At 42.1% G+C, this 25,172-nt stretch overlaps 1 protein-coding gene across 1 annotated transcript in view; it reads left to right on the top strand.

Moving 5' to 3' along the window:
• iqgap1 (IQ motif containing GTPase activating protein 1) overlaps positions 1-25,172 on the top strand; it is a 94,922-nt gene that overhangs the window by 30,809 nt on the left and 38,941 nt on the right. Inside the window, 10 exon segments of the mRNA XM_061664402.1 lie at positions 259-415; positions 6,862-6,939; positions 19,186-19,262; positions 21,970-22,037; positions 22,420-22,533; positions 23,968-24,146; positions 24,576-24,663; positions 24,756-24,817; positions 24,819-24,914; positions 24,995-25,079. Of these exon segments, the coding sequence (XP_061520386.1) occupies positions 259-415; positions 6,862-6,939; positions 19,186-19,262; positions 21,970-22,037; positions 22,420-22,533; positions 23,968-24,146; positions 24,576-24,663; positions 24,756-24,817; positions 24,819-24,914; positions 24,995-25,079 (1,004 nt within the window).

Genomic DNA, 25,172 nt, shown 5'->3' with positions numbered 1-25,172 from the left:
CTCTGAAGGAGAGGTTAAACTGGGCTGGGTTGTTTGTGTTTGGTTGAAGGACGCTTTAGTGTGGAAAGATCTATGAGTTTGAATAAAAAGGGCATTATTAAGTGTCTTGGCTTCAACAGAATGTGTCGGTCTATGTGGAACACTTTTTTTCTGCCTAAATATCGCATTTAATCATTTGAGATAAAAGCTACCTACAATTAACTCAAATAGACAATCTATAAGAAATTACTGAAATGGATGATGTTGCTCTCCTTGCAGATGGATGGAAGCGTGTTTGGATGAAGAGTTACCACCTACAACTGAGCTGGAGGAGGGCCTGCGCAATGGAGTTTACCTTGCCAAACTCGGCAACTTTTTTGCTCCACGCACCGTCTCCCTTAAGAAAATCTACGACCGCGAGCAGACACGTTACAAGGTGACGACCAGTGTTACTTTACGGATTACTTGATTTCAAAAGTAACTAAGGTAGAAAAAAGTAACTTTTTAGTTACTTTCAGCAGCTGCCAAGTAGCAGAAATATCACTTATCCACTACAAAAAAAGCATTAACTTAACCGTACCCATTACTTGATAATGTACGCCACACAAATTACAGAATGATGTCATCAACACCTTAAATATTAGTGGAGTTGAAGCCACATTAAATGAGCAACTTAGTGCAGACACAGCTGTCCTCATGCCTACACAGTACAGTAAGTACCTAAACGTAAACAAGCCCACCATTCTCAGTACACTTCTCTAAAGACTCTTAACTGACACATAGCTATATGGATGTCGATTGTGGTCCATGAAGACAACTGTGTGTGCCGGTTTGATATTGGGGGCATACAAACAAACGCGCACACACACACACAAACCATTGCTCCCACCATTGTAATTTTGATGCGAAGAGCGAGAAAAGGTTCACAAGCTTACGCAACTGTTTAACGAGCAAGGCTGTGGGTGATTGACGGGGGGAGAAGCGTTTACTTACGTGACGTCAGCTGTGCAGCGCGTAAAACCAGCTCACAGTCCGGACTACAAACGAAGTTGAAACTTCTCACTTTTAATTGTAAATATTATTTAAGATAACTATTGTAAATCCTTCAGTGAGTCAGTCCTTAACCTCCATGACCGATTTATGACCGCGAACTTCGGTATGACAAATTAAACCACAATGCATTGCACACTTAATGTGTAAATAAAAAAGTAACAACAATCCAATACACTTTTTACAAAGGAAAATAACAAAAATAATGTGGCGATAGTGAAAACATGCATTTCATTGCACTTTTATGGTACTGCACCGTCACTGCATTGTAGAATCAACAATCGCTTTCCTCCGCTTATTGAGAAATCAGCGGTCTGCGTGAATGGTTAAATGCTATTGGATGGCAGGACTGCGGTTATTCTGAGTCACCAGTCAAAAATCAGTACTCTGTGAGGGACATTGATGACTCAAAAGTAACTACCGTATTTTCATGACCATAAGGCGCACCGTATTAAAAGGCGCAGTCTCAGTTACGGGGTATAATTCTGCATTTAACATATACATGACAGAATTTGAGACAGCAAAAGACAAAATGATAAATGCTTAGCAATTCCCATTTTAGGTCCAAAAAAGCTAACTACCTTTCAGCTCACTCATGTTATATGTACATTACACATCTAGCTGTGTCTTAAACATTGCTAACAGATGCTCCTTGGTCGTTTTTGGCTAAGTTTATCATTGCCACAGATATTGGCAGTGTTATTAGGATTCTCACATAGTTTCCAGGCAGGACACGCCCTGCTCCAATATTACTGGCTCCAGGACCTGTGCCGCTGCACTGTGATTGGATGCTGTATGACAAGGGAACTGGGAGTCCCTTTCCCATGAAAAAATATTTCAAGAAAGTATTTTTTGCTTTTTTTTTTTTAATGTTTATTGATGGCGTACTATTTGGCATTGACAAAACAGTAACCCTCATGAAAATTTATCGTGGAATAAGCAAGTTATGACTTAATTTCAGTGTCCATGCATTGCCTTCTACACAAAGGGCAAACAATGAACATGGATAAAGCAAAACTAAATGAAGTCCCCACAACAGATAACAACCAAACCAAAGTAACACTTAAATACCTAAAACTGGAAACAAACTGACTGGTGAGTAAGACGCGGAACAGAGGGACAATGGCAAACTGCAAAGACAATGAACCGACAAGAACTGAAAGAAACCAGGGAACTAAATACAAACAGATTGACGAGCCAATGAGGAACACCTGGACAAGACGAGTGGCTGGAGGGAGCTGATAGGTCGACACAAGGCAGAAGGTTGACGAGAACAGGTGGACACAACAACCAAATGAGCAGACGACAAACATGGAACACAGGAAAACATGGAACAAAACTAAACCCAAACCAAAACACAGACCATGACAGCACCCCCCTCTGATGGAATGGATCCCAGACGTTCCCAAAAACACAACCAAAAAGTCACCAACCCAGGGGTTGGGAGGGGGCCTGGCGGAGGGTTCAGAGTCCCCTCCCTCAGGTCAGTCCAGGCCACCCGAGGTAAGGTGCTTGGCTGAACGGTTCTGGAGGTCGTTCAGGACGCCAAGCACTAGGGTCTTTACAGGGCCATTCAGGCGGACGGCCACGGTGCCAAACCCAGTGTTAATGCAGGGGTCAGGCGTAGCCGGATGGGAGGCGGTCGCCGGACGAGCGCCGCCGGATGGGAGCCTGGCGCAGCTGCCGAGGAGCCGTAACGGGAGCCCGGCGCAGCTGCCGAGGAGCCGGAACGGGAGCCTGGCGCAGCTGCCGAGGAGCCGGAACGTGGTCTGCAGTCGATTCCTCAGCCTGCCGCCATTGAAGTTTAGGAGTAGAGGGTACGAGAGGGACAGAGTGCACAGGGACTTGGGAAGGTAAACTAGAAAAAACGGGTGGTACGGAACTAGGTGGTTTGGGGGCAGGTTTGGATGGACGTGACTTAATTGGAGGCGTGGAACAAGGTGTGTGAACTTGTGAAAAATTAAATGACTGTGGAACAGGGGGAAAAAAACGGATGGCAAAATTTGACCTTTACTTGGGCGCCTCCGTTGGCCACCACGCGACGGTCCCGGATAGATGGCCAAACGGGTGCCAAAGTAAAGGTCCGAGGAAAAGGACTTGGGCTTGGACTCACTGGTGTTGGAAAAGGGGAGACGTGACAAAAACTGGCTAGGACTGGAAAAACTAGGGAAGGAACAAGAAAAATCAGAATCTAAAAAACAATGTGGAGGTAAAATTGTCGGGCAAGGGGAAAAACAAGGAAAAGTGGGGGACAGACACAGGTGAAAAGGACAGAGAGACTGAACAATAGGGCTTACTGGAGGAGGGTAGTTATGATTGGCAGGCTGAGGGCATTGGGAGGTAGACTGGTGGCGTGCAGAGTGACACAGTGTTCTTCCCGCTGGGTCCTGTTTTGGTCGGTTCATTCTGTCACGGTTGGGGTTGTCAAAGGCGAGGAAGGCAAGGCAAAAAACATGGAGGACCCAAGTGCATGGAAGCAGGGAGGCAAGCCAGGAATGCAGGAATCTAAAAAAATAATTATCTTCAAAAAGGGCAAACAAGGAACATGGATAAAGCAAAACTAAATGAAGTCCCACAACAGATAACAACCAAACCAAAGTAACAAAGAAACACTTTAATACCTAAAACTGGAAACAAACTATGACTGGTGAGGAAGATGTGGAACAGATAGGGACAATGACACCTGACAACGACATACTGCAAAGACAACGAACTGACAAGAACTGAAAGAAAGCAGGGAACTAAAGAAACAGATTGACGAGACAACGAGGAACACCTGGACAAGACACGAGCGGATGGAAGGAGCTGATTGGTCGACACAAGGGAGAAGGTTGACGAGAACGGGTGGACACAACAACCATATGAGCACACGACAAACATGGAACACAGGAAAACATGGAACAAAACTAAACACAACCCAAACCAAAACACAGACCATGACACAACTTTCTAATTTAGAGGAGCAATTTTTGCAGTTTAAGCAAGAGTTTTATTAAACAATAAAAATACAACATTATAATGGGGGAGTTGAATGTCAGGCTGGAGCGAATGAATATTTTAGTACAGTGGCACCTCGATAAAACAGACCGCGATATCGGGAAAAAATTTAACGTCCGGACTGAAAAATGTGTCCAAAAATAGTTTCGATTTGTCATTTAAAATTCCGTTGACCAAGTCTGCTAGTTCCAAAATTGGCCTCTGTTGTTTACTGAAGCTGTGGCGCAAAGCAGGCAGAGAATGGGACTGACGTATTTCCTAGTCCAATTGGTGCCTTCATTTTCGAGCACGTGACATAGGGACTCTTCGAAAAGTCAAATCTTTTAACCAGCTACAGTATTTTAACCTTCAGACCACCTTTGTGAAAGAGATATATAGGTGCTTGCTTACAAACATAGGAAAGGACAGTGTATTGTAGTAACATATCACACTGACGTGACTAAGTCGTCTTTCCGTTTTTTCCCCCAACATGTATTGAATTCCATGCTTTAGGCTTTATGGACACCTAGAGGTGGAAACAGCACACACCACATCTCGATACAGACAGCACTGTTTCAAATGAATTTAGGGGGTTTACATGAACTTAAATCAAGAAACCTCGAGAGAAAACTGAACTTCTGAACTTTGGTCTCATATTCATCTTTTGATCTGAAACCCAAATGTCTTCAGTATACAACAAAATCAAATGAATTGACTTTGCAGTTTCAATACTTTTGGAGGGGACTGTATGTCACACAGTAACTATACTGAGCAAAAAGCACCCTTTATGTACCGCTTGGTTGTGCTATACTGTACTTGTCACTGTAATAAACAAGCCACACCTTCGACAGTACTCATAATTCAAAGAGACGGCGCATGGCTAAGTTTCTGTTAGTAATGCCTAGATCACACTATAGGATTTTAGCCCCGATATTGGCCCGATGAACTATCGCGAGTGATTTCCCACATCGGGCCTGACATATTTTGTCGGGAATGACAAAAATTCGTGTAGTGTGACATAATCCATGACCAACGATTTGGCCCTACGGTAGCTCTACGACACCAAAAGGAAAAGTCCAGCATGTTTTTTTTTTGTGGGGGGGGGGGGGATATCTTTCGTGTAGTGTGACATATCAAAACAACTCTTCGACAGCACACCTTGACATTGACCAATAGGATTACGTATTGTGACCGGTGCATTGCCTCCTTTGCTTGCTGTTTTCAACAAACTTGGTTGTCATTGTCAACATTTATTCACACTCACGAACCAATGTTTACCAAAGCTTTAGAGCATGATTTGACACCACCCCGGCAAGTTTACGTACAATCGTTAGTGCTCGCAGTAGCTTGCTAGGCTACATAACGTTTTGTTGCCTGCTTGCGAGCCGTATCATATTAAAAGTAAGTGAACATACCTCAAGCAATCCTTGAATGAACGTCCTTTCCCGAGCACCAGTGACGACCACCACTAATTTTTCCCAATTTTTTTTATTATTTCCCCCGCACACAATACATGGGCGACAGTGTTTTATTTGACAAAATAAAGCCCAGTAATCGTAAAAGACAGGATATGGTGGTATCGGAATACATCGTGTAGTGTTGCCACTGTCTGACCTACATACGGCAAAATTCTCTCTCAATAGTCTGACCTTGTCCAATCGTGAAAGACCAAATTTGTCGTCTGATCCTGCGGTCCCACAACACGACACAGCGTCATACTCGGTGGAGAGAAAGCCCCGTGTTACAATGAACGGGTCCTCGCCTTGCATTTCACTATGAAATTAAACCACACTTTTGCCATTTTGTCTTTTTTCTCATCACGTCACATCTTGCGCCCTCTGTGTTCCCGCTTCTAAATTGAATAGCTTCACATCTGTGTCCAGACATCGGTGACGTAAGCGTGTTGTGTCACATACGCCCCCGCGTGCCTTCGTCTTCGCCACCGTTTCTGCGGCAAAACTGATTTGCGGTTTTGCTTTCCAATGTGTTTTTTGAGGCTCAAAATGCGAATTTTGACACACAAACTGCTATGCGAGACCGGTTAATTTGAGCTATGGCAAGGCACTAAGGATGCAGTCAATGAAAGACAACCTGTGGGAGCCATCCACACTGAGAGGTGTCACAGCTTGCAACCACAGAGTATGCCACCACAGGGACCACCACGACCGGGGTAGACTGGGTGGGACTCCCCACATTGTGCGGCGAACCCCGGCCCTCCCAGCCCAAGGAAGCCACAGGATGACATCCCCGCGGGCAGACCAAACACACACCAAAATTTAATAGGACTAAAAAACAATAAAACAGGATAAACGGTAAAGAACAATAACAGATACTATAAAGGATAGAAATAAGATAAAATAGGTAAAAATAGATAAATGAGTAAAATAAGTAATAAATAAATAGGTAAATTAATAAATAAGTGAAATGAGTAAAATAAACATGAGTAAATCAGTTAAAAGCTAAACCAAACCGGTGAGTCTTGAGCCTCCTTTAAAAAACATCGACAGTCTCTGTGTTCTTGATGCCTTCTGGCTGGTTGATCCATTGGTGTGGGCCATAATGGCTGAAAGCAGCCTCTCCATGGGTTTTTGTTGAAGTTTTTGGAATGATTAAAAGGCCACTGTCAGAGGACCTCAGGACCCGTGAGGGGTTGATAAGATAAAAGCATATTGGATAGCTATGATGGCCCAAGACCATTGAGACATTTAAAAAGTAATTAACTGAGCTAACATGCTGTTTTTTTTTCAGTTTTTTGTTTGTTTGTTTTGGAAGGTGCTGACAGCATTTGGCTATTTGGGCCCCTCAGTTTACTACTCTTGATTGTCTCACCTCTCTCTCTCTCTCTCTCTCTCATAGGCGACAGGGCTGCATTTTAGACACACTGATAATGTCATCCAGTGGCTCAATGCCATGTCTGAGAAAGGGCTGCCAAAGGTGAGTGTTGCAGTATGTTTGTGTTACCAACAATAATAGAATCTCCTCCTCAAATTACGTAAGACACGTTTTAGTTGAGTGAATGAAAAATGCCGGTTTCTTGCTGTATCTGCATTGGCAACTCAGCAGTACACACTGGACCAGTTGCCAGGCAATCGCAGGACACAACACTAATTATTATTTTTTAATAATAATAATACAAATAATAATTGAGATTCATATAGCACTTTCATAAGAAAGTGTGTAGAATAGATATCTTTATTTCAACAATTGCTCTAACAGCTTCAACATTAAATACTTCATAACAAAGGAAACTGAACAACAGACAGTACAGTTTAAAAGCCCCAACGAACAAAAGAAAGGAATGTCTCTCTCTGAATGTTCCTGTTTTAATTTCATGTAATGAGCAGATTAATGCTGTCCAGGGGACTTGCGCCATAGCGGAAGTCTGCATGATGTTGTGCGTCAGGCCACAAACGAGTTGAGACTGAATCAACAGTGCAATGCTGGTTGCAGAAGATTAGTGCTCTCTATTTTGCCTTAGTTTCTTCATCCACAAACCTCAACGAGGTAATTGGGTAATGGTTTATTATGGCCATTCCTTGTATTATATACAGTATTTCTTCTAAAGCCCTGTACCTATTAGGTTCTGTAGTTAAGTTTTTAATAATTCTTAGGGATGTCCCAATCCAACTTTTTCACTTCAGATCCGATACCGATATTGCAGCCTCGAAATTTGGCCGATATCAGCAATAACCATACATACTTTACTTATTTTGTAGAATGAAATGCTAGAAGGTTGATGAAGTGACATAACTCAAACTTGAGAACAATAATCAGCAACAGTATGTATGAGGAAAAACTGACCCATTTATTATTAACCAATGGTTAATTAGTAAAGTAATTTTAAAAATAAGAATGTACTACAATTGAATGAAATAAATAAAAATTATATGAGAAAATCCTGAAAAATAACTAAATAAAAAAAACTAATAACAAATATATATTTAAATTGCAACATAACCGCTGCTAAGCTTAAACATAAGCATATTCTACATTTGAATATATTAAATAAAAAATAAATTTGAAAACCATGAAAACCATGAATCGGCTTGTCCCTTTAGGGGTCGCCACAGCGCGTCATCCTTTTCCATGTAAGCCTATCTCCTGCATCCTCCTCTCAAACACCAACTGCCTTCATGTCTTCCCTCACGACATCCATCAACCATCGCTTTGGTCTTCCTTTAGCTCTCTTGCCTGGCAGCTCCATCCTCATCATCCTTCTACCAATATACTCACTATTTCTCCACTGTATGTTTCCAAACCATCAAAGTCTGATCTCTCTAACTTTGTCTCCAAAACATCGAACCTCGGCTGTCCCTCTGATGAGCTCATTTAGAATTTTATCCAACCTGGTCACTCCGAGAGAGCGAACCTCAACATAATTTCCGCCACCTCCAGCTCTGCTTCCTGTTGTCTCTTCAGTACCACTGTCTCATCCGTACAACATGGCTGGCCTCACCACTGTTTTATAAACTTTGCCCTTCATCCTAGCAGAGACTCTTCTGTCACATAACACACCTGACACCTTCCTCCACCCGTTCCAACCTGCTTGGAGCTGTTTATTCACTTCCTGACCACACTCACGATTGCTCTGGACGGTTGACCCCAAGTATTTAAAGTCCTCCAACCTTGCTATCTCTTCTCCCTGTAGCCTCACTCTTCCCCCACCACCCCTCTCATTCATGCACATATATTCTGTCTTACTTCGGCTAATCTTCATTCCTCTGCTTTCCAGTGCATGCCTCCATCTTTCTAACTGTTCCTCCAGCTGCTCCCTGCTTTCACTGCAGATCACAATGTCATCTGCAAACATAATAGTCCACGGGGATTCCAGTCTAACCTCATCTGTCAGGCTATCCATCACCACTGCAAAAAGGCAGGGGCTCAGGGCTGATCCCTGATGCAGTCCCACCTCCACCTTAAATTTGTCTGTCACACTTACAGCACACCTCACCGCTGTTCTGCTGCCCTCGTACATGTACTGTATTATTCTAACATACTCCTGCCACTCCAAGACTTCCGCATGCAGTACCACAGTTACTCTCTGGGTACTCTGTCATAGGCTTTCTCTAGATCTACAAAGACACAATGTCGCTCCTTCTGACCTTCTCTGTACTTTTCCATCAACATCCTCAAGGCAAATAATGCATCTGTGGTACTCTTTCGAGGCATGAAACCATACTGTTGCTCGCAAATACTCACTTCTGTCCTGAGTCTAGCCTCCACTACTCTTTCCCATAACTTCATTGTGTGGCTCATCAACTTTATTCCTCTATAGTTCCCACAGCCCTGCACATCACCCTTGTTCTTAAAAATGGGCACCAGCACACTTTTCCTCCATTCCTCAGGCATCTTCTCACGCGCTAGAATTCTATTGAACAAGCTGGTCAAAAACTCCACAGCCACATCTCCCAGATGCTTCCATACCTCCACATGAATGTCATCAGGACCAACTGCCTTTCCATTTTTCATCCTCTTTAATGCCTTTCTAACTTCCCACATTGCCACTTCCTGGTCCACCACACTTGCCTCTTCTACTCTCCCTTTGCTCTCGTTTTCCTCATTCATCAACTCCTCGAAGTATTCTTTCCATCTGTCGAGCACACTACTGGCACCAGTCAACATATTTCCATCTCTATCCATAATCACCCTAACCTGCTGCACATCCTTCCCATCGCTATCCCTCTGTCTGGCCAACCTGTGTAGATACTTTTCTCCTTCTTTAGTGTCCAACCTGGCATACATGTCATCATATGCCTCTTGTTTGGCCTTTGCCACCGCTACCTTTGCCCTATGTCACATCTCAATGTATTCCTTTCGCCTCTCCTCAGTCCTCTGTGTCCCACTTTTTCTGAGCTAACCTTTTTCCTTGTATGATTTCCTGTACTGTGAGGTTCCACCACCAAGTCTCCTCCTCTCCTTTCCTGCCAGAAGATACACCAAGTACAATCCTGCCTGCCTCTATGATCACCTTGGCTGTAGTGGTCCAGTCTTCTGGAAGCTCCTCCTGTCCACCGAGAGCCTGTCTCACCTCTTTCCGAAAGCTTCTCAGCTTCCACCACATGGTTCTCTGGTCTGCCTTTGTCTTCCTAATCTTCCTCCTCACCACTAGAGTCATCTTGCACACCACCATCCTATACTGTATAGCCACACTCTCCCCTTCCACTACCTTACAGTCGGGAACCTCCTTCAGGTTACATCGTCTGGACAAGATGTAATCCCCCTGCGTGCTTCTACCTCCGCTCTTGTAGGTCACCCTATGTTCCTGCCTCTTCTGGAAAAAAGTGTTCACTTCAGCCATTTCCATCCTTTTTGCAAAGTCTACCACCATCTGTCCCTCCAAGTTCCTTTCCTGGATGCCGTACTTACCCATCACTTCTTCATCACCCCTATTTCCTTCACCAACATGTCCATTACAATCTACACCAATTACGACTCTCTCTCTGTCTGGGATGCTCAGAACTACTTTGTCTAGCTACTTCCAGAATTTCTCTTTCACCTCTAGGTCACATCCTACCTGTGGGGCATAGCCACTAATCGCATTATACATAACACCCTCAATTTCAAATGGTGAGGCTGAACCTCATCACTCGATCTGATACTCTTTTCACCTCCAAGACATTCTTAGCCAACTCTTCTTTTAAAATAAACCCGACTCCATTTCTCTTCCCATCTCCACGATGGTAAAATAATTTAAACCATGCCCCTAAACTTCTAGCCTTACTGCCTTTCCACCTGTTCTCCTGGACACTCAATATATCAACCTTTCTCCGAATCATCATGTCAACCAACTCCTGAGATTTTCCTGTCATAGTCCCCCCACATTCAGTTCTAGACTCTGTGCTTTCCTCTTCTCTTTCTGCCGAAGAACCCGCTTTCTACCTCTTCTTCTTCGACTTCGACCCACAATAGCGGAATTTCCACCGGCGCCATGCAGGTTGACTGCGCCGGTGGCGGACGTTGTTAACCCGGCCCACGACGGATCCGGTACGGAATTCTTTGGATGAACGCTCTTTGTTTAGTAAAGTTTTAAGCCGGATGCCCTTCCTGACGCAACCCTCTGCATTTATCCGGGTTAGGGACCGGCCTACAGTTTGCACTGGCTTGTGCCCCCCATAGGACTGCATTAAAACCATGAAAAAAATAATCTCAATAAATAATAAGCAAAGCAAAACAAATTTATTTATGTAGCACATTTCATACACAAGGTAACGCAATGTGGTTTACATGATTAAAACAAAACAAAAACCACAGTATAAACATTTAAAACAAAGAGGGGAAAAAAAATAAAAGTACAATTAAAACAACTTGCAGCATAATCGCTAAATGCTGCTTCACCATGTTTGCTTTGGACTCTCTGCTCCGCTATTTGATCTGAGTCTGTGGATCTCAGAGCCCTACTGGGTTTATATTCCATTCGCATTTCTTTTATGTATTCAGGACCTAAACCATTTAGTGATTTATAGACCAGTAGCAGAACTTTAAAATCTCTTCTAAAGCTGACTGGGAGCCAGTGTAAAGACTTTAGTATTGCAGCTGTTTAATGCGCTTTTGGGGGAGTCCAGTCAGAAGACCATTACAATAGTGAAGTCGATGTCACGATATGTAACCGTATAATATTGGACTAGACGGAGGCGGAGGGAATAGGGAAGAAATGGTTGATTAAGAAGTTGCTCCAGGTAGTAATTCCAATGGCTGAGGGTGGTCCGAAGGAGCAAGGAACTAGCAGAAGGCTGAAGTGTGAGCAGGTGGACGGGCTTGATGGCGTGGTTGAAGGGGGCAGTGCAGTGGGAGACACGGAAGGAATACTGGAAGCGGAGAATAGCACAGGAGGATCAGTACAAGTGCGGATTGCGAGGTAATCAACTTACAAACACGAGGAGTAGTCTCAAGAGTGGCTTGTGCTTGTGGACGAGTGTGAATACTCTGGCGCCGGATCCCTGGATCAGGCAGGCTTATATACAGGCAGTGATGAGTGCTGATTGGGAACAGGTGCGCAGACGAGGAGGTGGTAATTGCTGGGGAGAGAGAGAGAGCGGTGAGGGCGGGGCACAAAGCGCACCACCCAAGCTCCAAAAGAGGAACTGCAGGTCACAGATCATGACAGTCTACCTGAGATAAAAGCTTGGATGAGCTTCTCCTGGTCTGCTTGCCACATGCAAGCCTTCACTCTTGATATGTTCTTCAGATGGTAGAAGGCAGTTTTAGTAATTGATTTGATATGACTGTTGAAAGTCAGGTCGGACTTAGTCTTTGGTTTTTAAAGAGAGTGACTCCAGGTATTTACTAACAGCAATCCTCTTTTCTTGATTGCCCAAAACAATTTTCTCAGTTTTGTTGTGGTCTAATTGAAGAAAAGTTTGGCTCATCCAGTTAACTGTTTTAGAAAGTGACACAACACCTTAATTGAACTATTGCAAAGCAAGGGAAATTTATTTACATAGCGCTTTTTATACACAAGATAACATTTAACATTTAAAACAAAGAGTAAAGAATAAATAAAAGTAAGATTAAAACAGCGTACAGTGCAAGAAATATTAAAAGTAGAAATGCTCTAAAAAGTTTTTAACCTGGACTTAAAAACATGGATGTCACTTCTGTTGGCAACTTATTCCATTTGTGTGCAGCACAATAGCTAAATGCTGCTTCACCATATTTACTTTAGACTCTGTGCTCCACTATTTGACCTGAGTCTGTTGATCTCAGACCGACTTGGTTTATATCCCATTAGCATTTCTTTCATGTATTCAGGACCTAAACCATTTAGTGATTTATAGACCAGTAGCAGAACTTTAAAATCTATTCTAAAGCTGATTGGAAGCCACTGTAAAGACTTTAGAATTGGGGTAATATGCTCTGACCTCTTTGTTCTGGTCCGAACACGAGCTGCAGCATTCTGTATGAGCCGCAGCTGTTGAATGCTCTTTTTGGGGAGTCCAGTCAGAAGACCCTTACAATAGTCAAGCCAACTTGAGATAAAAACATGGATGAGCTTATCCTGGTCCGCTTGATACATGCAAGCCTTCACTCTGGTTATTCAGATGGTAGAAGGCAGTTTGTATAATTCATTTGATTTGACTGTTGAAAGTCAAGTCGGAATCTATCAGAACACCACAAGGTTTCGGACTTGGTCTTTGGTATATAAAGAGAGTGATTCCAAGTATTTACTAACAGCAATCCTCTTTTCTTTATTGTCAAAAATAATTATCTCCGTTTTGTTGTCATTTAGTTGAAGAGGATTTTGGCTCATCCAGTTATTTTGCTGTTTTTGACAGTGACACACCACCTCAATTGAGCTGTAGTCATCTGGAGACACTGCTAGATATAACTGCATGTCATCTGCATAGCTATGATAGTCAAAATGAAAGTTATGAAGAATTTGACCCAAGGCTGAACAGGAGGGGTCCAAGAACTGACCCTTGAGGGACTCCATTGGTCATTGCCATTCAATGAGATTGAACACTTCCAATGGTTACAAAATAACTCCTTTCCTCCAGGTAGGATCTGAAGCATTTAAGGACTGTTCCATTTGGTCCTACCCACGTTTCCAACCTGTTCAGCAGTATATTATGATCTACAGTATCAAATGCTGCACTGAGGTCCAACAAGACCAGAATTGACACCTTTCCCGAGTCAGTATTCAACCTTATAACATTTAGCACTTTGATAAGAGCAGATTCTGTACTGTGATGAGATTGGAAACCTGATTGAAATGTTTCAAAAAGTCCATTTAAGTTCAATAAATTGCTGAGTTGATGAAAAATTACTTTCTCAACAATCTTGGCTATGAAAGGGAGATTTTAGATGGGTCTATAGCTTGCTAACACGGAAGCGTCCAGCGTTCTATTTTTTATTTATTTATTTATTTATTTTTTTTAAGAAGAGGCTTAATGGCAACTACTTTAAGAGCTTTAGGAAACTCGCCTGACTGAAGTGAGCAATTGATTATTTGCTGCAAATCAGCTAGCACAGACTTTGCAATAGCTTTGAAAAGGTTTAAGCTGCTGAACTGTTTTCTCTACAGTTTTTTGGTCAACTGTATCAAATTCTCACATGGTAATAGAGTTTTTCCTGAGTGGCTTTAGATGTAGTATCATTTTATAATTTTGCTCATTTGTGCTAATATTTAACCTGATAGATTGTATTTTTTCACTAAAACAAGCTAATTCATTGCATTTATCACCTGTTAGGAGTTCTGTTCTAAATAAAAATTTTACTTTTAAAGTGCAAAATAAAGAAGTTCAATTCAGTTATACTTTACTCTTCAGTATATGGTGGGCACATCATTTGCTTTCTCCACATGTGTGGCAATACCCTTTTGAACTTCTTGATGCAACTAGGGTTTAATTTTATTTACAATCGCTGTTCCTGCTGTGCAAGTCTTGGCCTTTGAGGAACAATGAGATTTGCAGTAACAAAGAAAGAGGAAGTCACAATTGGATATTGTTATTTTAACTTGTTTTTCACAGTTTGAATCATATATGCTGCAGTATTTTTGTATTGCTTGTTTGTATTTGGTTAGACAGCGTTTGTGTACCAATATTCTTTTTTTATTTTGAGAGATATAAGTGCCACGAGTTTATTAAAAAAATTTGTGTTAGCTTTGAGCTAGCGATTTTTGCAAACATAAACAAAGAAAAAAACGAAGGCTGTGATGTATTTGAACATTCAATAGGTGTAATTTTGTTCTGTGAGTTTAGTTTTATAGTGAACCTGAACCTTGCTTAAAGTCAATAAATGACTTTAAGCAAGCAACATTTACTCTTGCGCTTTGCTACTATGTTAGCACCTGAGCAACCACTTGTGATCATGTGGGCTCTGCATGCCGTCCGGGCGCGGCTGGATAGAAGTGCTGGAGTGGAGCATACAATGGAATGCTTGTATAAGAGTGGTAAAATCTGAGATTTTAGATCCAGTCTGATCCGTATTTGTTTTTTTGCTGAAATCGGACTGATTTCCGATCTTAAAGATGGATCGGGATACCCCTAATAATTAAATTTTTATGCTTTTAATTGTAGCCTGCGAAAATTACATTAGTATTTGACACTACAGTAAACAATGTTTTGACGAAATGTAGGCCTGTCACGATAATTATGATATAGACTTATTTTCGAAGGACATGATAGTTTTTCCAGACTTGATACATGGTCATTGTTGTGGTGAGCCAGCGTGCGGATCACACAGTGAGCCGACAGAGTTGGACGGCTATGTCATTAGCCGCCAATGGGCTCATGGAATGACGGTACACTCTTGCCCATATTGGATCGGTCCAATACTCCACAGTCTTGCTCCATGTGCAATGCCTAGATTCACACTACAGAGACACTACAGAATTAGAATAATCTTTATTTGCCTAGTATGTCCAAAAAAACACACAAGGAATTTGTCTCCGGTAGTTGGAGCCGCTCTCGTACGACAACAGACAGTCAATTGACAGAGAACACTTTTAAGACATAAAGACATTGAGAAAAACAGTCACTGAGCAATAAAGGGTTGCTAGTTATCTGGTAAAGCCGGGACAATTTTTGTAATTTTTAAAATAATTTTTGACAATTGTGCAAAAAGATGCAGAGTCCTCTAGCACGTAGAGCATTTTGAATGACTAATATTGCAATAGTCCGGTGCAATGACCATTTTGCAAAGGGCGCCGAGACTTCAAAGAGTGTATGCAGTTTAAAGTGAGAAGTGGTGCGATAATCTGGGACAATGTTGATTGTGCAAATGCTGCAGATACTCCTCAGTCAGTGTGCAAGTGGGGCAGATGGTACTCTGGCATGAGTGGCCAGTATTGATCAACAACATATATGCAAATAGTGCAGCGTGGCGAGACTACTACACTGAGTGCACGAGTATGTATAATTGGCCCGACAGAAATGTGACAACAAACTCAAGACAAAAAAATTGCCAGCATGTTGCAATTGAATTGTAGGAATGTCTGTTTAAGAAGTTAGCTGTTTAAGAAGTTGATTGCAAGAGGGAAGAAGCTGTTGTAATGTCTCCTAGTTCTAGTTTGCATTGATCGGTAGCGCCTACCTGAGGGAAGGAGCTGGAAGAGCTGGTGACCGGGATGTGGAGGGTCCGAGAGGATTTTGCACGGTCTTATCTTAGTTCTGGCAGAGTACAGTCCTCAAGGATGGGTAGGGGGGTACTGACAATCTTTTCAGCAGTTTTGATTGTCCGTTGCAGTCGGAGTTTGTCCTTTTTTGTAGCAGCACCAAACCAGACTGTGATGGAAGAACACAGGACTAATTCGATGACTGCTGTGTAGAACTGCCTCAGCAGCTCCCGTGTCAGGCCCTGCTTCCTTAGAAGCCACAGGAAGTACATCCTCTGCTGGGCCTTTTTGAGGACGGAGTTGATGTTGATCGCCTACTTCAGGTCCTGAGAGACTGTAATTCCCAGGAACTTGAAGGTCTCGACGGTTGACACAAGCCAGCTGGACAGCGTGAGGGGCAGCTATGGCGAAGCATGCCTCCTGAAGTCCACGATCATCTCGACAGTCTTGAGAGTGTTCCGCTCCAGATTGTGTCGGCCGCACCACAGCTCCAGCCACTCCATTTCCTGTCGATAAACAGACTCGTCACAGTCTTTGATGAGGCCGATGACAGTGGTGTTATCTGCAAACCTCAAGAGTTTGACAGCCGGTTACGTTGAGGTGCAGTCGTTCGTGTAGAAAGAGAAGAGCAGCGGAGAGAGGACGCAACCTTGGGGTGCCGCAGTGCTTATGCTGCGTGTGGATGAGGTGGTCTCCCCCAGCCTCACCTGCTGTGTCCTGCCTGTCAGAAAGCTGTAAATCCACTGGCAGATGGCAGGCGAGATGCTGAGTTGGAGAAGCTTGGAGGAAAGGAGTTCAGGGATGATGGTGTTGAACGCTGAGCTGAAGTCCACGAAGAGGATCCTCGCGTAGGTCCCTGCACTGTCGAGGTGTTCTAGGATGAAGTGCAGTCCCACGTTGACTGCATCATCCGCAGACCAGTTCGCTCGGTAGGCAAACTTTATGGGGTCCAGCAGGGGACCTGTGAGGTTCTTGAGGTGGTCCAGCACGAGACGTTCAAAGGACTTCATGACCACAGATGTCAAGGCGACAGGCTTGTTGTCTTTTAGACCCGGGATTGTAGGTTTCTTGGTGACTGGAATGATGGTGGAGCGTTTGAAAAAGGATGGTACTTTGCACAGTTCAAGAGCTCTATTGAAGATCTGTGTGAAGACTGGAGCGAGCTGGTCCGCGCAGACTTTGAGGCAGGATGGGGACACATGGTCTGGGCCTGCCGCTTTGTTAATATTGTGTTCTTTGAAGATGCGTCTCACATCCTGTTCGCAGATGGTTAACGCAGAAGTCGGTGGAGTGATACTGGTCGGTGGTGCGGCTGGATGGGCGTGGGGTGTTAAAGTGTCCTTTTCAAATCTGCAGTAGAAGGTATTCAAGTTGTTGGCTAGTGTGCTATTGTTCTCAGCTTGGGGTGATCGTCGCTTGTAATTGGTCAGTGATTGGAATACATGCCAGACTGATTTAGAGTCGTTAGCGCTAAACTGTTTTTCCAACTTCGGCTGCATAGTTTCTCTTTGCAATGTTAATTTCTATAGTCAGCTGGTTTCTAGCTCGATTATACAGGGACCTGTCCCCGCTCTGATATGCACCTTCCTTAGCTTGGGAAAAGTTAACTGCTAATGACTAATCTGCGAACTAACGAGTCAAGGAGCTAAACAGCTCTCTCCACTGCGTCAGTGTCGTTTAAAACATCATTGCTTCGCATCGGACTGTTGTGTGTGATAGTCCCCAATTAACACAAAAGGGTGACGTTAGCTGTTTATTAAACCTAACATCTGTGGCACACGTTGTTCAGCAAAAGTCAATGTATATTTGATTGACGGCTAAAGGACTTGTCTTCAGCGGACTAACCACACAATACCTGACTTTTATTTTGTCATTCCGATTGAAAGTATTCTGATTGAAGATCTCTGGTCAATTGTTTACTTGTGACGTGATTTATTCCGATTGGGTGTGTACATAATGTGAACTGCATTTAATCGGAACAACCGTGTGACATGCGCACGTCGTCGTGAACGTCACGTCATTTATCAATATGGAGGTCCGTCTCTTCAGCATAGTACTTGGGTGTGTTTTCGTACGTTTATTTAAAAAAAACTTATTATAAGTAGTTAGAAACAAGATCTCCGTCACCTACAAGCTCCATCGGGAGCTGCCATATTTACGCCATGCATAAACAATGACGTCACCGAGCATTTACGTCGAGATGAAGCATGCGCAGACAGAGTGCTTCCCAGCTCTATTCCAAATGACAGCATACATCACTAAAATTTACTTCTGTTTAGTTTGGCTAAAGGAAACCTGTGAAACCGAATGAAATTCCTTTCAGATTCGGCCTGGTTATTTCAATTTAGATGTTTATATGGAGCATTTTCATTCGGTATGGGCTTCTAAGCCAATTCTAATCGGAATAGAATGTAAACCAGGCTAGTCTTACAGCTCTTTATTCTTTATTTCAGACCCAGCCCCGGGTATCCATATCAAAGAGTAAAGAAAAACAATTTAATAGAGAAACAGAAAAGGAAATTATAATAACGATAATAATTTTAACAATACTGCTTTAAAAGCAAAGAATAAAATAAACAAAAAATAATAAGGGCGGGCCTTATTTTTCATGATTTCAGAGGCATTAAAAACAACATTATCGTTTGTGATAGTTTTTTGGTACAATATATCGTCTTAAAATTATGCGACGGGTCGAATGGGATGTCAGATTTTTCTTTTTTTTTTTTTTTTTTTTTTTAAATATAATTGTGAAAGTTTCTTTTAGTCCTACTACTTGTATCAACTATATTGAACTGGAATCACAAAGATATAGACACTTAAAAGGTTGCAATCTTTAGTAACAGTTGTATTGTGATAATTTTTACCTGAGGAGGTACCCTTGAGCAGGATGATAAACACCAAGATGCTCTTGATGATGCGCTATCAGTGTTGGAATTAGAAATTTGATTTCCTTTCAAAGCATCATACATGTTGCATCATTCTCAATCTCAATTTCAATTATTCTCTAATGTCAAATGACTAAAAAATTTTCTTGAACTTCTTGAATCATACTTGGACAACCTCATGGAAGATGTTGAGGTGCTCATTGCATTACTGCATTCATTGAATTGTTGTTCCTGATGTTTCAGATCTTCTACCCCGAGACTACAGACATATATGACAGAAAGAACATGCCACGCTGCATTTACTGCATACATGCACTAAGGTACTCCCTCTCTTTCTAAATCCCTCTCTGTCACTATTTAAAAAATATCTGGTCGGTCAGTTAGACTGTAGGCTTTCAAACACTGAAATTGAAAGTTATGTTACGCTTAAGTCAAGTTCTCATCAAGTTCCAAAAGGACTGTAGACTCCTCTGTGGTCAGTTCAGATCAGAGCATTTTTATAGTGCACAACATTTTTAGGAGGTGAAGAGTGGAGTTTTTCATGGAAAGAAAATATTGAGTTTCATCTTTTGTTTTAGTAGGAAACCACCTCGGGTAAAATAGATGCAAGAGCCATCAGAGTTCGAATTGGTGAACAGTAGTGATATTGTGTTTTCTGTGTGTCTGTTTTGATGTGTGTGAGAACCCAGATTCAATCCATTTTCTATACTGCTTGTCCTTACTAGGGTAACGAGTGACTTTGGGCCCAGAATTGTTTGCCAGCTAATCGCAGGGCACATACAGTATATACCGGTACAAGCAATTATTTACAGTTATTGACAATTTACAGTCTTAACTAATCTAAGAAACTTGTTTTTGGAACGTGGGAGTAAGCCTGAGTACTCTGAGAAACCCCACGAAAGCACAGGGAGAACATGCAAACTCCTCACAGAACTTTGAGGCTGATGTGCTAACCGTGCCATCCGACTTGTCCTCCAGAAATGTGTCAAAATTATCTTCACTAAAAATAAATGAATAAAACAATACTAGTGGTGTGATTCTAGTTTGATTTGTAAATACAGTGGAGTGGATTTCCTGTTCCTGGATTGAATTCTTTTTTAAGAACCTATCTGCCGTCATTTGTGGAAAACCCCACTTATTTTATATATATATATATATATATATATATTTTTTAAACTTGTTACCATGTTTATTTGGTTTTTTTTGCCTGACACCCCCCCCCCCCCCCCCCCCCGCTTTTTCAGATTCCCCCCTCATTTTATTATAAGGGGATGTCAGTTATTCATGGGTTTTAGCTGTTCGAGGTTGTGAGGATACTCATATCCCCCGTGGATAGCAGTATGGGGAGAGAGATGTCATAACTTATCATTTGTAAATATTCAATTTTGCTTGTGAATTGTTGAAGGTGCGTTTGTGGATCAGCAGGCACGCGCATTTATTTTTGAGACAAAGGTAACGTAGATTGAATTCACACGTCAAGGAAGGCCCTCCCTCCATCCGCTAGGTGGCAATGTTGCTGTCTCCGTTGACGACTTGACTGCAAGTCATTTTTATAGGAATCGAACAGTATATGGTCCGGCCGTGCTGAATCCCCAATAAATTGACCATGGCTGAACATGTTGGACAACCAGCAGCCCTGTCATTAGTAAGTAAAATATAAAGAAATCACCTTCCTCATCTGTCAGCAAGGTACAAAAAGCAACTTATTATTTGTGTTTAAATAATAACAGGGCGGCACGGTGGTGACTGGTTAGAGCATCTGCCTCACAGTTCTGAGAACCAGGGTTCAATCCCCGCCTGTGTGGAGCTTGCATGTTCTCCCCGTGCCTGCGTGGGTTTTCTCCGGGCACTCCGGTTTCCTCCCACAACCCAAAAACATGCATGCTAGGTTGATTGACAACTCTAAATTGTCCGTAGGTGTGAATGTGAGTGCGAATGGTTGTTTGTTTATATGTGCCCTGCGATTGGCTGGCAGCCAGTTCAGGGTGTAACCCGCCTCCTGCCCGATGAGTGCTGGGATAGGCTCCAGCACGCCCGCGACCCTAGTGAGGAGAAGCGGCTCAGAAAATGGATGGTTGGATGGAAATAATAACAGTGTCTCTCTCTCTCTCTCTCTCTCTCTCTCTCTATATATATATATATATATATATATATATATATACACACCCACACACATATATATATGTACGTGTGTATGTATATATTTATACGTATATATGTAGAAATATATATATATACGTATATATGTAGAAATACATATACGTACACGTACGTGTATATATACATATATATACGTACACGTACGTATATATACATATATATATATATATATATATACGTATATATACATATATATATATACGTACACGTACGTGTGTGTGTGTGTGCGTGTGTATATATATATATATATATATATAAAGAAATATTTACAAATGACAAGTCGTGATAAATGCACACACATTAAAAAAAACGTGCAAATCGCGGATATATTTGGATTTGAAAAACGCGTGCTAATTATTTTGAGACAGATCTCTCCCCATATAGCAGGGGCCCATTGTACTTGCATACATACTATAAAATATCTGCTGCATCTGCACAGAGGATTTTATGGCTATTGCATGAAGCAAAACTGTTGGGATTCAAGTGCGATGTATAGGTCTAGTTGCTGGAATTAAAAGATTAATTGGAAACATTCAACCAACAATTGTGAGTCGAACCAATGAAGGTACTGTATGGTGAATGTTTTTTTTTCCTTTTCTTGTATGCTGAATGCTAACACAATTCGTGTGCTTTATAACGTGCCGCGAATAAATATTGTTTTGTTAAGTGTGTATAAGAGTTTGTACAACCCATACGCACAACTCTGAACAATTATGTTAGTACTGACACATGAGGGCTATTCAGGCCGATCCAATATCTGATGAGATGGCTGCTGTTCTCCTTATTTTTATAATTGTAAAAAATATAAAAAGAAGCACAGGCTGTCTAGTGCTGTTTTGTGTCATCTTTGTTTTCTTCCCTTTACAGCCTCTACCTGTTCAAGCTGGGTCTTGCACCGCAGATACAGGATCTCTATGGGAAAGTAGATTTTACTGGTAAGCCTGTGAACCTGCAAACAAGCCTCCTTCTGTCTGTGATTCTGTTAACTTGGCCACATTGGCACAGTTAACATGCATGTGTTGAATGTATCTGCACACTATGCTTATGGGACGAAAAGCACAGAGTTGGGTTTTGTATTTTCGCAAACTGTGGTGCGCAGGAGCTTCTGGCAGTCTGAAAGTCATTAGTAACTGTGAGAACTTTTCCTGTTTGTTGAGTTACTGCTCCACTCTGTCCCAGAGCCAGAAAGCAGATTATCACACATAAACCAGGGATTTCTTAGTCTCTCAGCTCCCTACCTGGGCCCATGTGCTTTTGCCTCTCTCTTTTCCCTACCATCAATTATCTCTTACTTCTGCTTTGCGTTCTCTTTCCTAGAGGAGGAGATCAACAACATGAAGAGCGAGCTGGAAAAGTATGGTATCCAGATGCCTGCCTTCAGCAAGATTGGTGGAATCCTGGCCAATGAGCTCTCAGTGGATGAAGCTGCATGTGAGAGTTGCTCAGATGTCACGGGAGGGGGCGGCGGTGTCCCATTAATGGGGTTAAAAAAACAAAAACAAAACACCACCACCTTTATTTATGGCCTGATCTTATTTCATATATATATTTTTTTAAATTAACATTGACCACTTTTTCATGTCCGTTTTTGGAGAAATACAACAAACGAAATGTGCAGACAGTAGGCTTTACACGATCAGGATTTTTGTGGCCGATCACAGATCACCGATCAGCGAGTTTAAAAAAACGATAACCGATCACCGATACGATCACAAGATGGTGCATTGTGTCTATTTAAATGACTTGTTCATTTACTGTATATGCTTGTGTACTGTATACCGAGTATCTTCAAAAGTCTTCTCTATAGTCTATTCAGGTCATGTATTCTAATCAGTCAGGTCAAACCAACATTACAACATGACAGAAATAATGGGTGCTAACATAGTGTAATTTAATTACTTTATTGTAATAAATTATTGTAATGTCTTCACACACACTGAAACTTTAGAGCATGATTCGACATAACGCCGGCTTGTTTACGCACAACCGTTATTGCTAGCACTAGCGTGCTAGGCTACATAATGTTTTGTTGCCTGCTTGCGAGGCATATTGTATTAAAAGTATGGGAACATAACTCAAGCAAGCGTTAAATGAGTCCGGTGACCACCACAACACGTTTTCCCCATTTTGTTCTTATAATACACGCGTCGCGACATCGTTGCCATGGTAATGTGTATCCGGTTGCGTTTGACTTGACGAGATGAAGCCCAGTGATCGTAAAAGATGGGAATTCGGTGGTATACAAAATGTTATTGCCGTAGTCTGACATAGTGCAATCGTGAAAGACCAAATATGTCTTGTAGTCTGATCCAGGCATTACGTCTTGTCTGTCCAACACCGACGACAGGTTTTATTAAAAAAAAAAAAAAAAACTTTATTGGCTGTCAGATATTTACAGTAGTACCTCCAAAGACACACGACAAGGCTAAAAATAAACTAGCTTTTGGATTTAAATATACAGTACATGATGGCGACATAAATCAATGACGTCATTGATCGGATCGGCAAATTATGACATTAAAGCCGATCAGCATAAAACGGTAATTATCAGCCGATATCGTTCAAGCCGATCAGATCTGTATAAAGTCTAGCAGACAGGATATTTGCTGTAATAAATTTCAATTATTGCATTCCTAAGGGTCATTAGTTTTACTGTGCAAGCAAACTATTAAAAATAACGGGACGTGATGACAATGCAGCAACAATCGTGCTGCTCTTTCATCATGAACCCATACTGCAAAATGGAGTAGTGATCAATAATATTTGTCATTCGTGTTTATGAGCTATAATAAACAAAATTAAATGAAAGCCCTTCCTGCTTCATGTGAAGCCAGTTTCTCACCAGGTGCCCCCTTTTACCCTCAGTACACGCTGCTGTGATCGCCATCAACGAGGCTATAGACCAGGGCGTCCCAGAGGGCACACTGACTGCCATGCAAAACCCCAATGCCATGCTGGTCAACCTGGACCACAACTCTGCCCACCAATATCATCACACATTATACCAGGCCAAGGGAGAGAAGGTGGCCAACTCGCGCAAACGGGTATGATGATGTGTTCTTCCTCAGGGAGTGTGCGGTTGATGGCGTGCAGATATTTCAGTTGACTAGATACGAATGGTGGCCTGAAGCTCTTGTCTGCTTCAAAGAATAAAAAGCACTTGTAACCAAGATTGAGGTTATACATATAATTGATTGTGTAGCTGCCTGAAGCGTCACACAAAGCACTTGGACAACATGAAATTTTATATTTATGGCCTTGCAGGCAACGCATGATGACCTCTTTGACTTTTTGTCTAACCTCAGAAATTAGTGTGGGATACATAGTGTTTCAGTAGTACCAATATTATATGTTCTTTATTTTACCAATCACCAAAGCAGATCACCAACGATGTGCAAGTCAATATAATAAATGCACTACTTTATGCGATACAAACGGAATTTAATTAAAGGTGTGTTGTTGTGGTCAAACAGCAGATGGAAAATGCTGACGCTGAGAGAGATATCTACGATGAGCTTCTCACCCAGGCTGAAATCCAGGGCAATGTTAACAAAGTCAATGGTGAGTGCTTAATCTGCACTCAACAACAATTTTCCATCGGTTCTGTAGTGAAATGTCAACGTTCCCCCCCCCCCCCACCCCAACCCCAATAGTGGACAATGCCTTAAGTGCTGCTGAACAGGCGTTGCTGAGCGGGGATGAGGATAAGTTATACTGAGGTATTGAAGGCCATGGGCATCCAGAACCTGCTGGCCCAGAACAAAGGCTGGTACCTGAAACAACTCCAGGGTGACAGAGAGAACAAAGAACTAGTATGATGCATTTCAAGAATACTGAAATCCTTTGTCTCTGGGTTGCTAATGTAATCTCATCCAGACATCTTCCTTATTAGGCAACTCCAGGCCAAGCACTGACGAAGGATGAGCTCCAGGCTGGTGTGGACGTGGCGAATGACATAGCAGAAAGCTACTTAAAAAGTATATGCACCCATCGGACAGTCTTGAGTATTGGAATTCTCCCCACTTGTATGGAATTGTATCAGTTCTTCTGGTAAAAGCTGTATTCCAATG

The sequence above is a fragment of the Phycodurus eques genome, chromosome 2 (assembly GCF_024500275.1).
Source record: "Phycodurus eques isolate BA_2022a chromosome 2, UOR_Pequ_1.1, whole genome shotgun sequence".
NCBI lineage: Eukaryota > Metazoa > Chordata > Actinopteri > Syngnathiformes > Syngnathidae > Phycodurus > Phycodurus eques.
The sequence above is the reverse complement of the archived record's forward strand: the minus strand, read 5'-3'. Positions and strand labels throughout refer to the sequence as shown.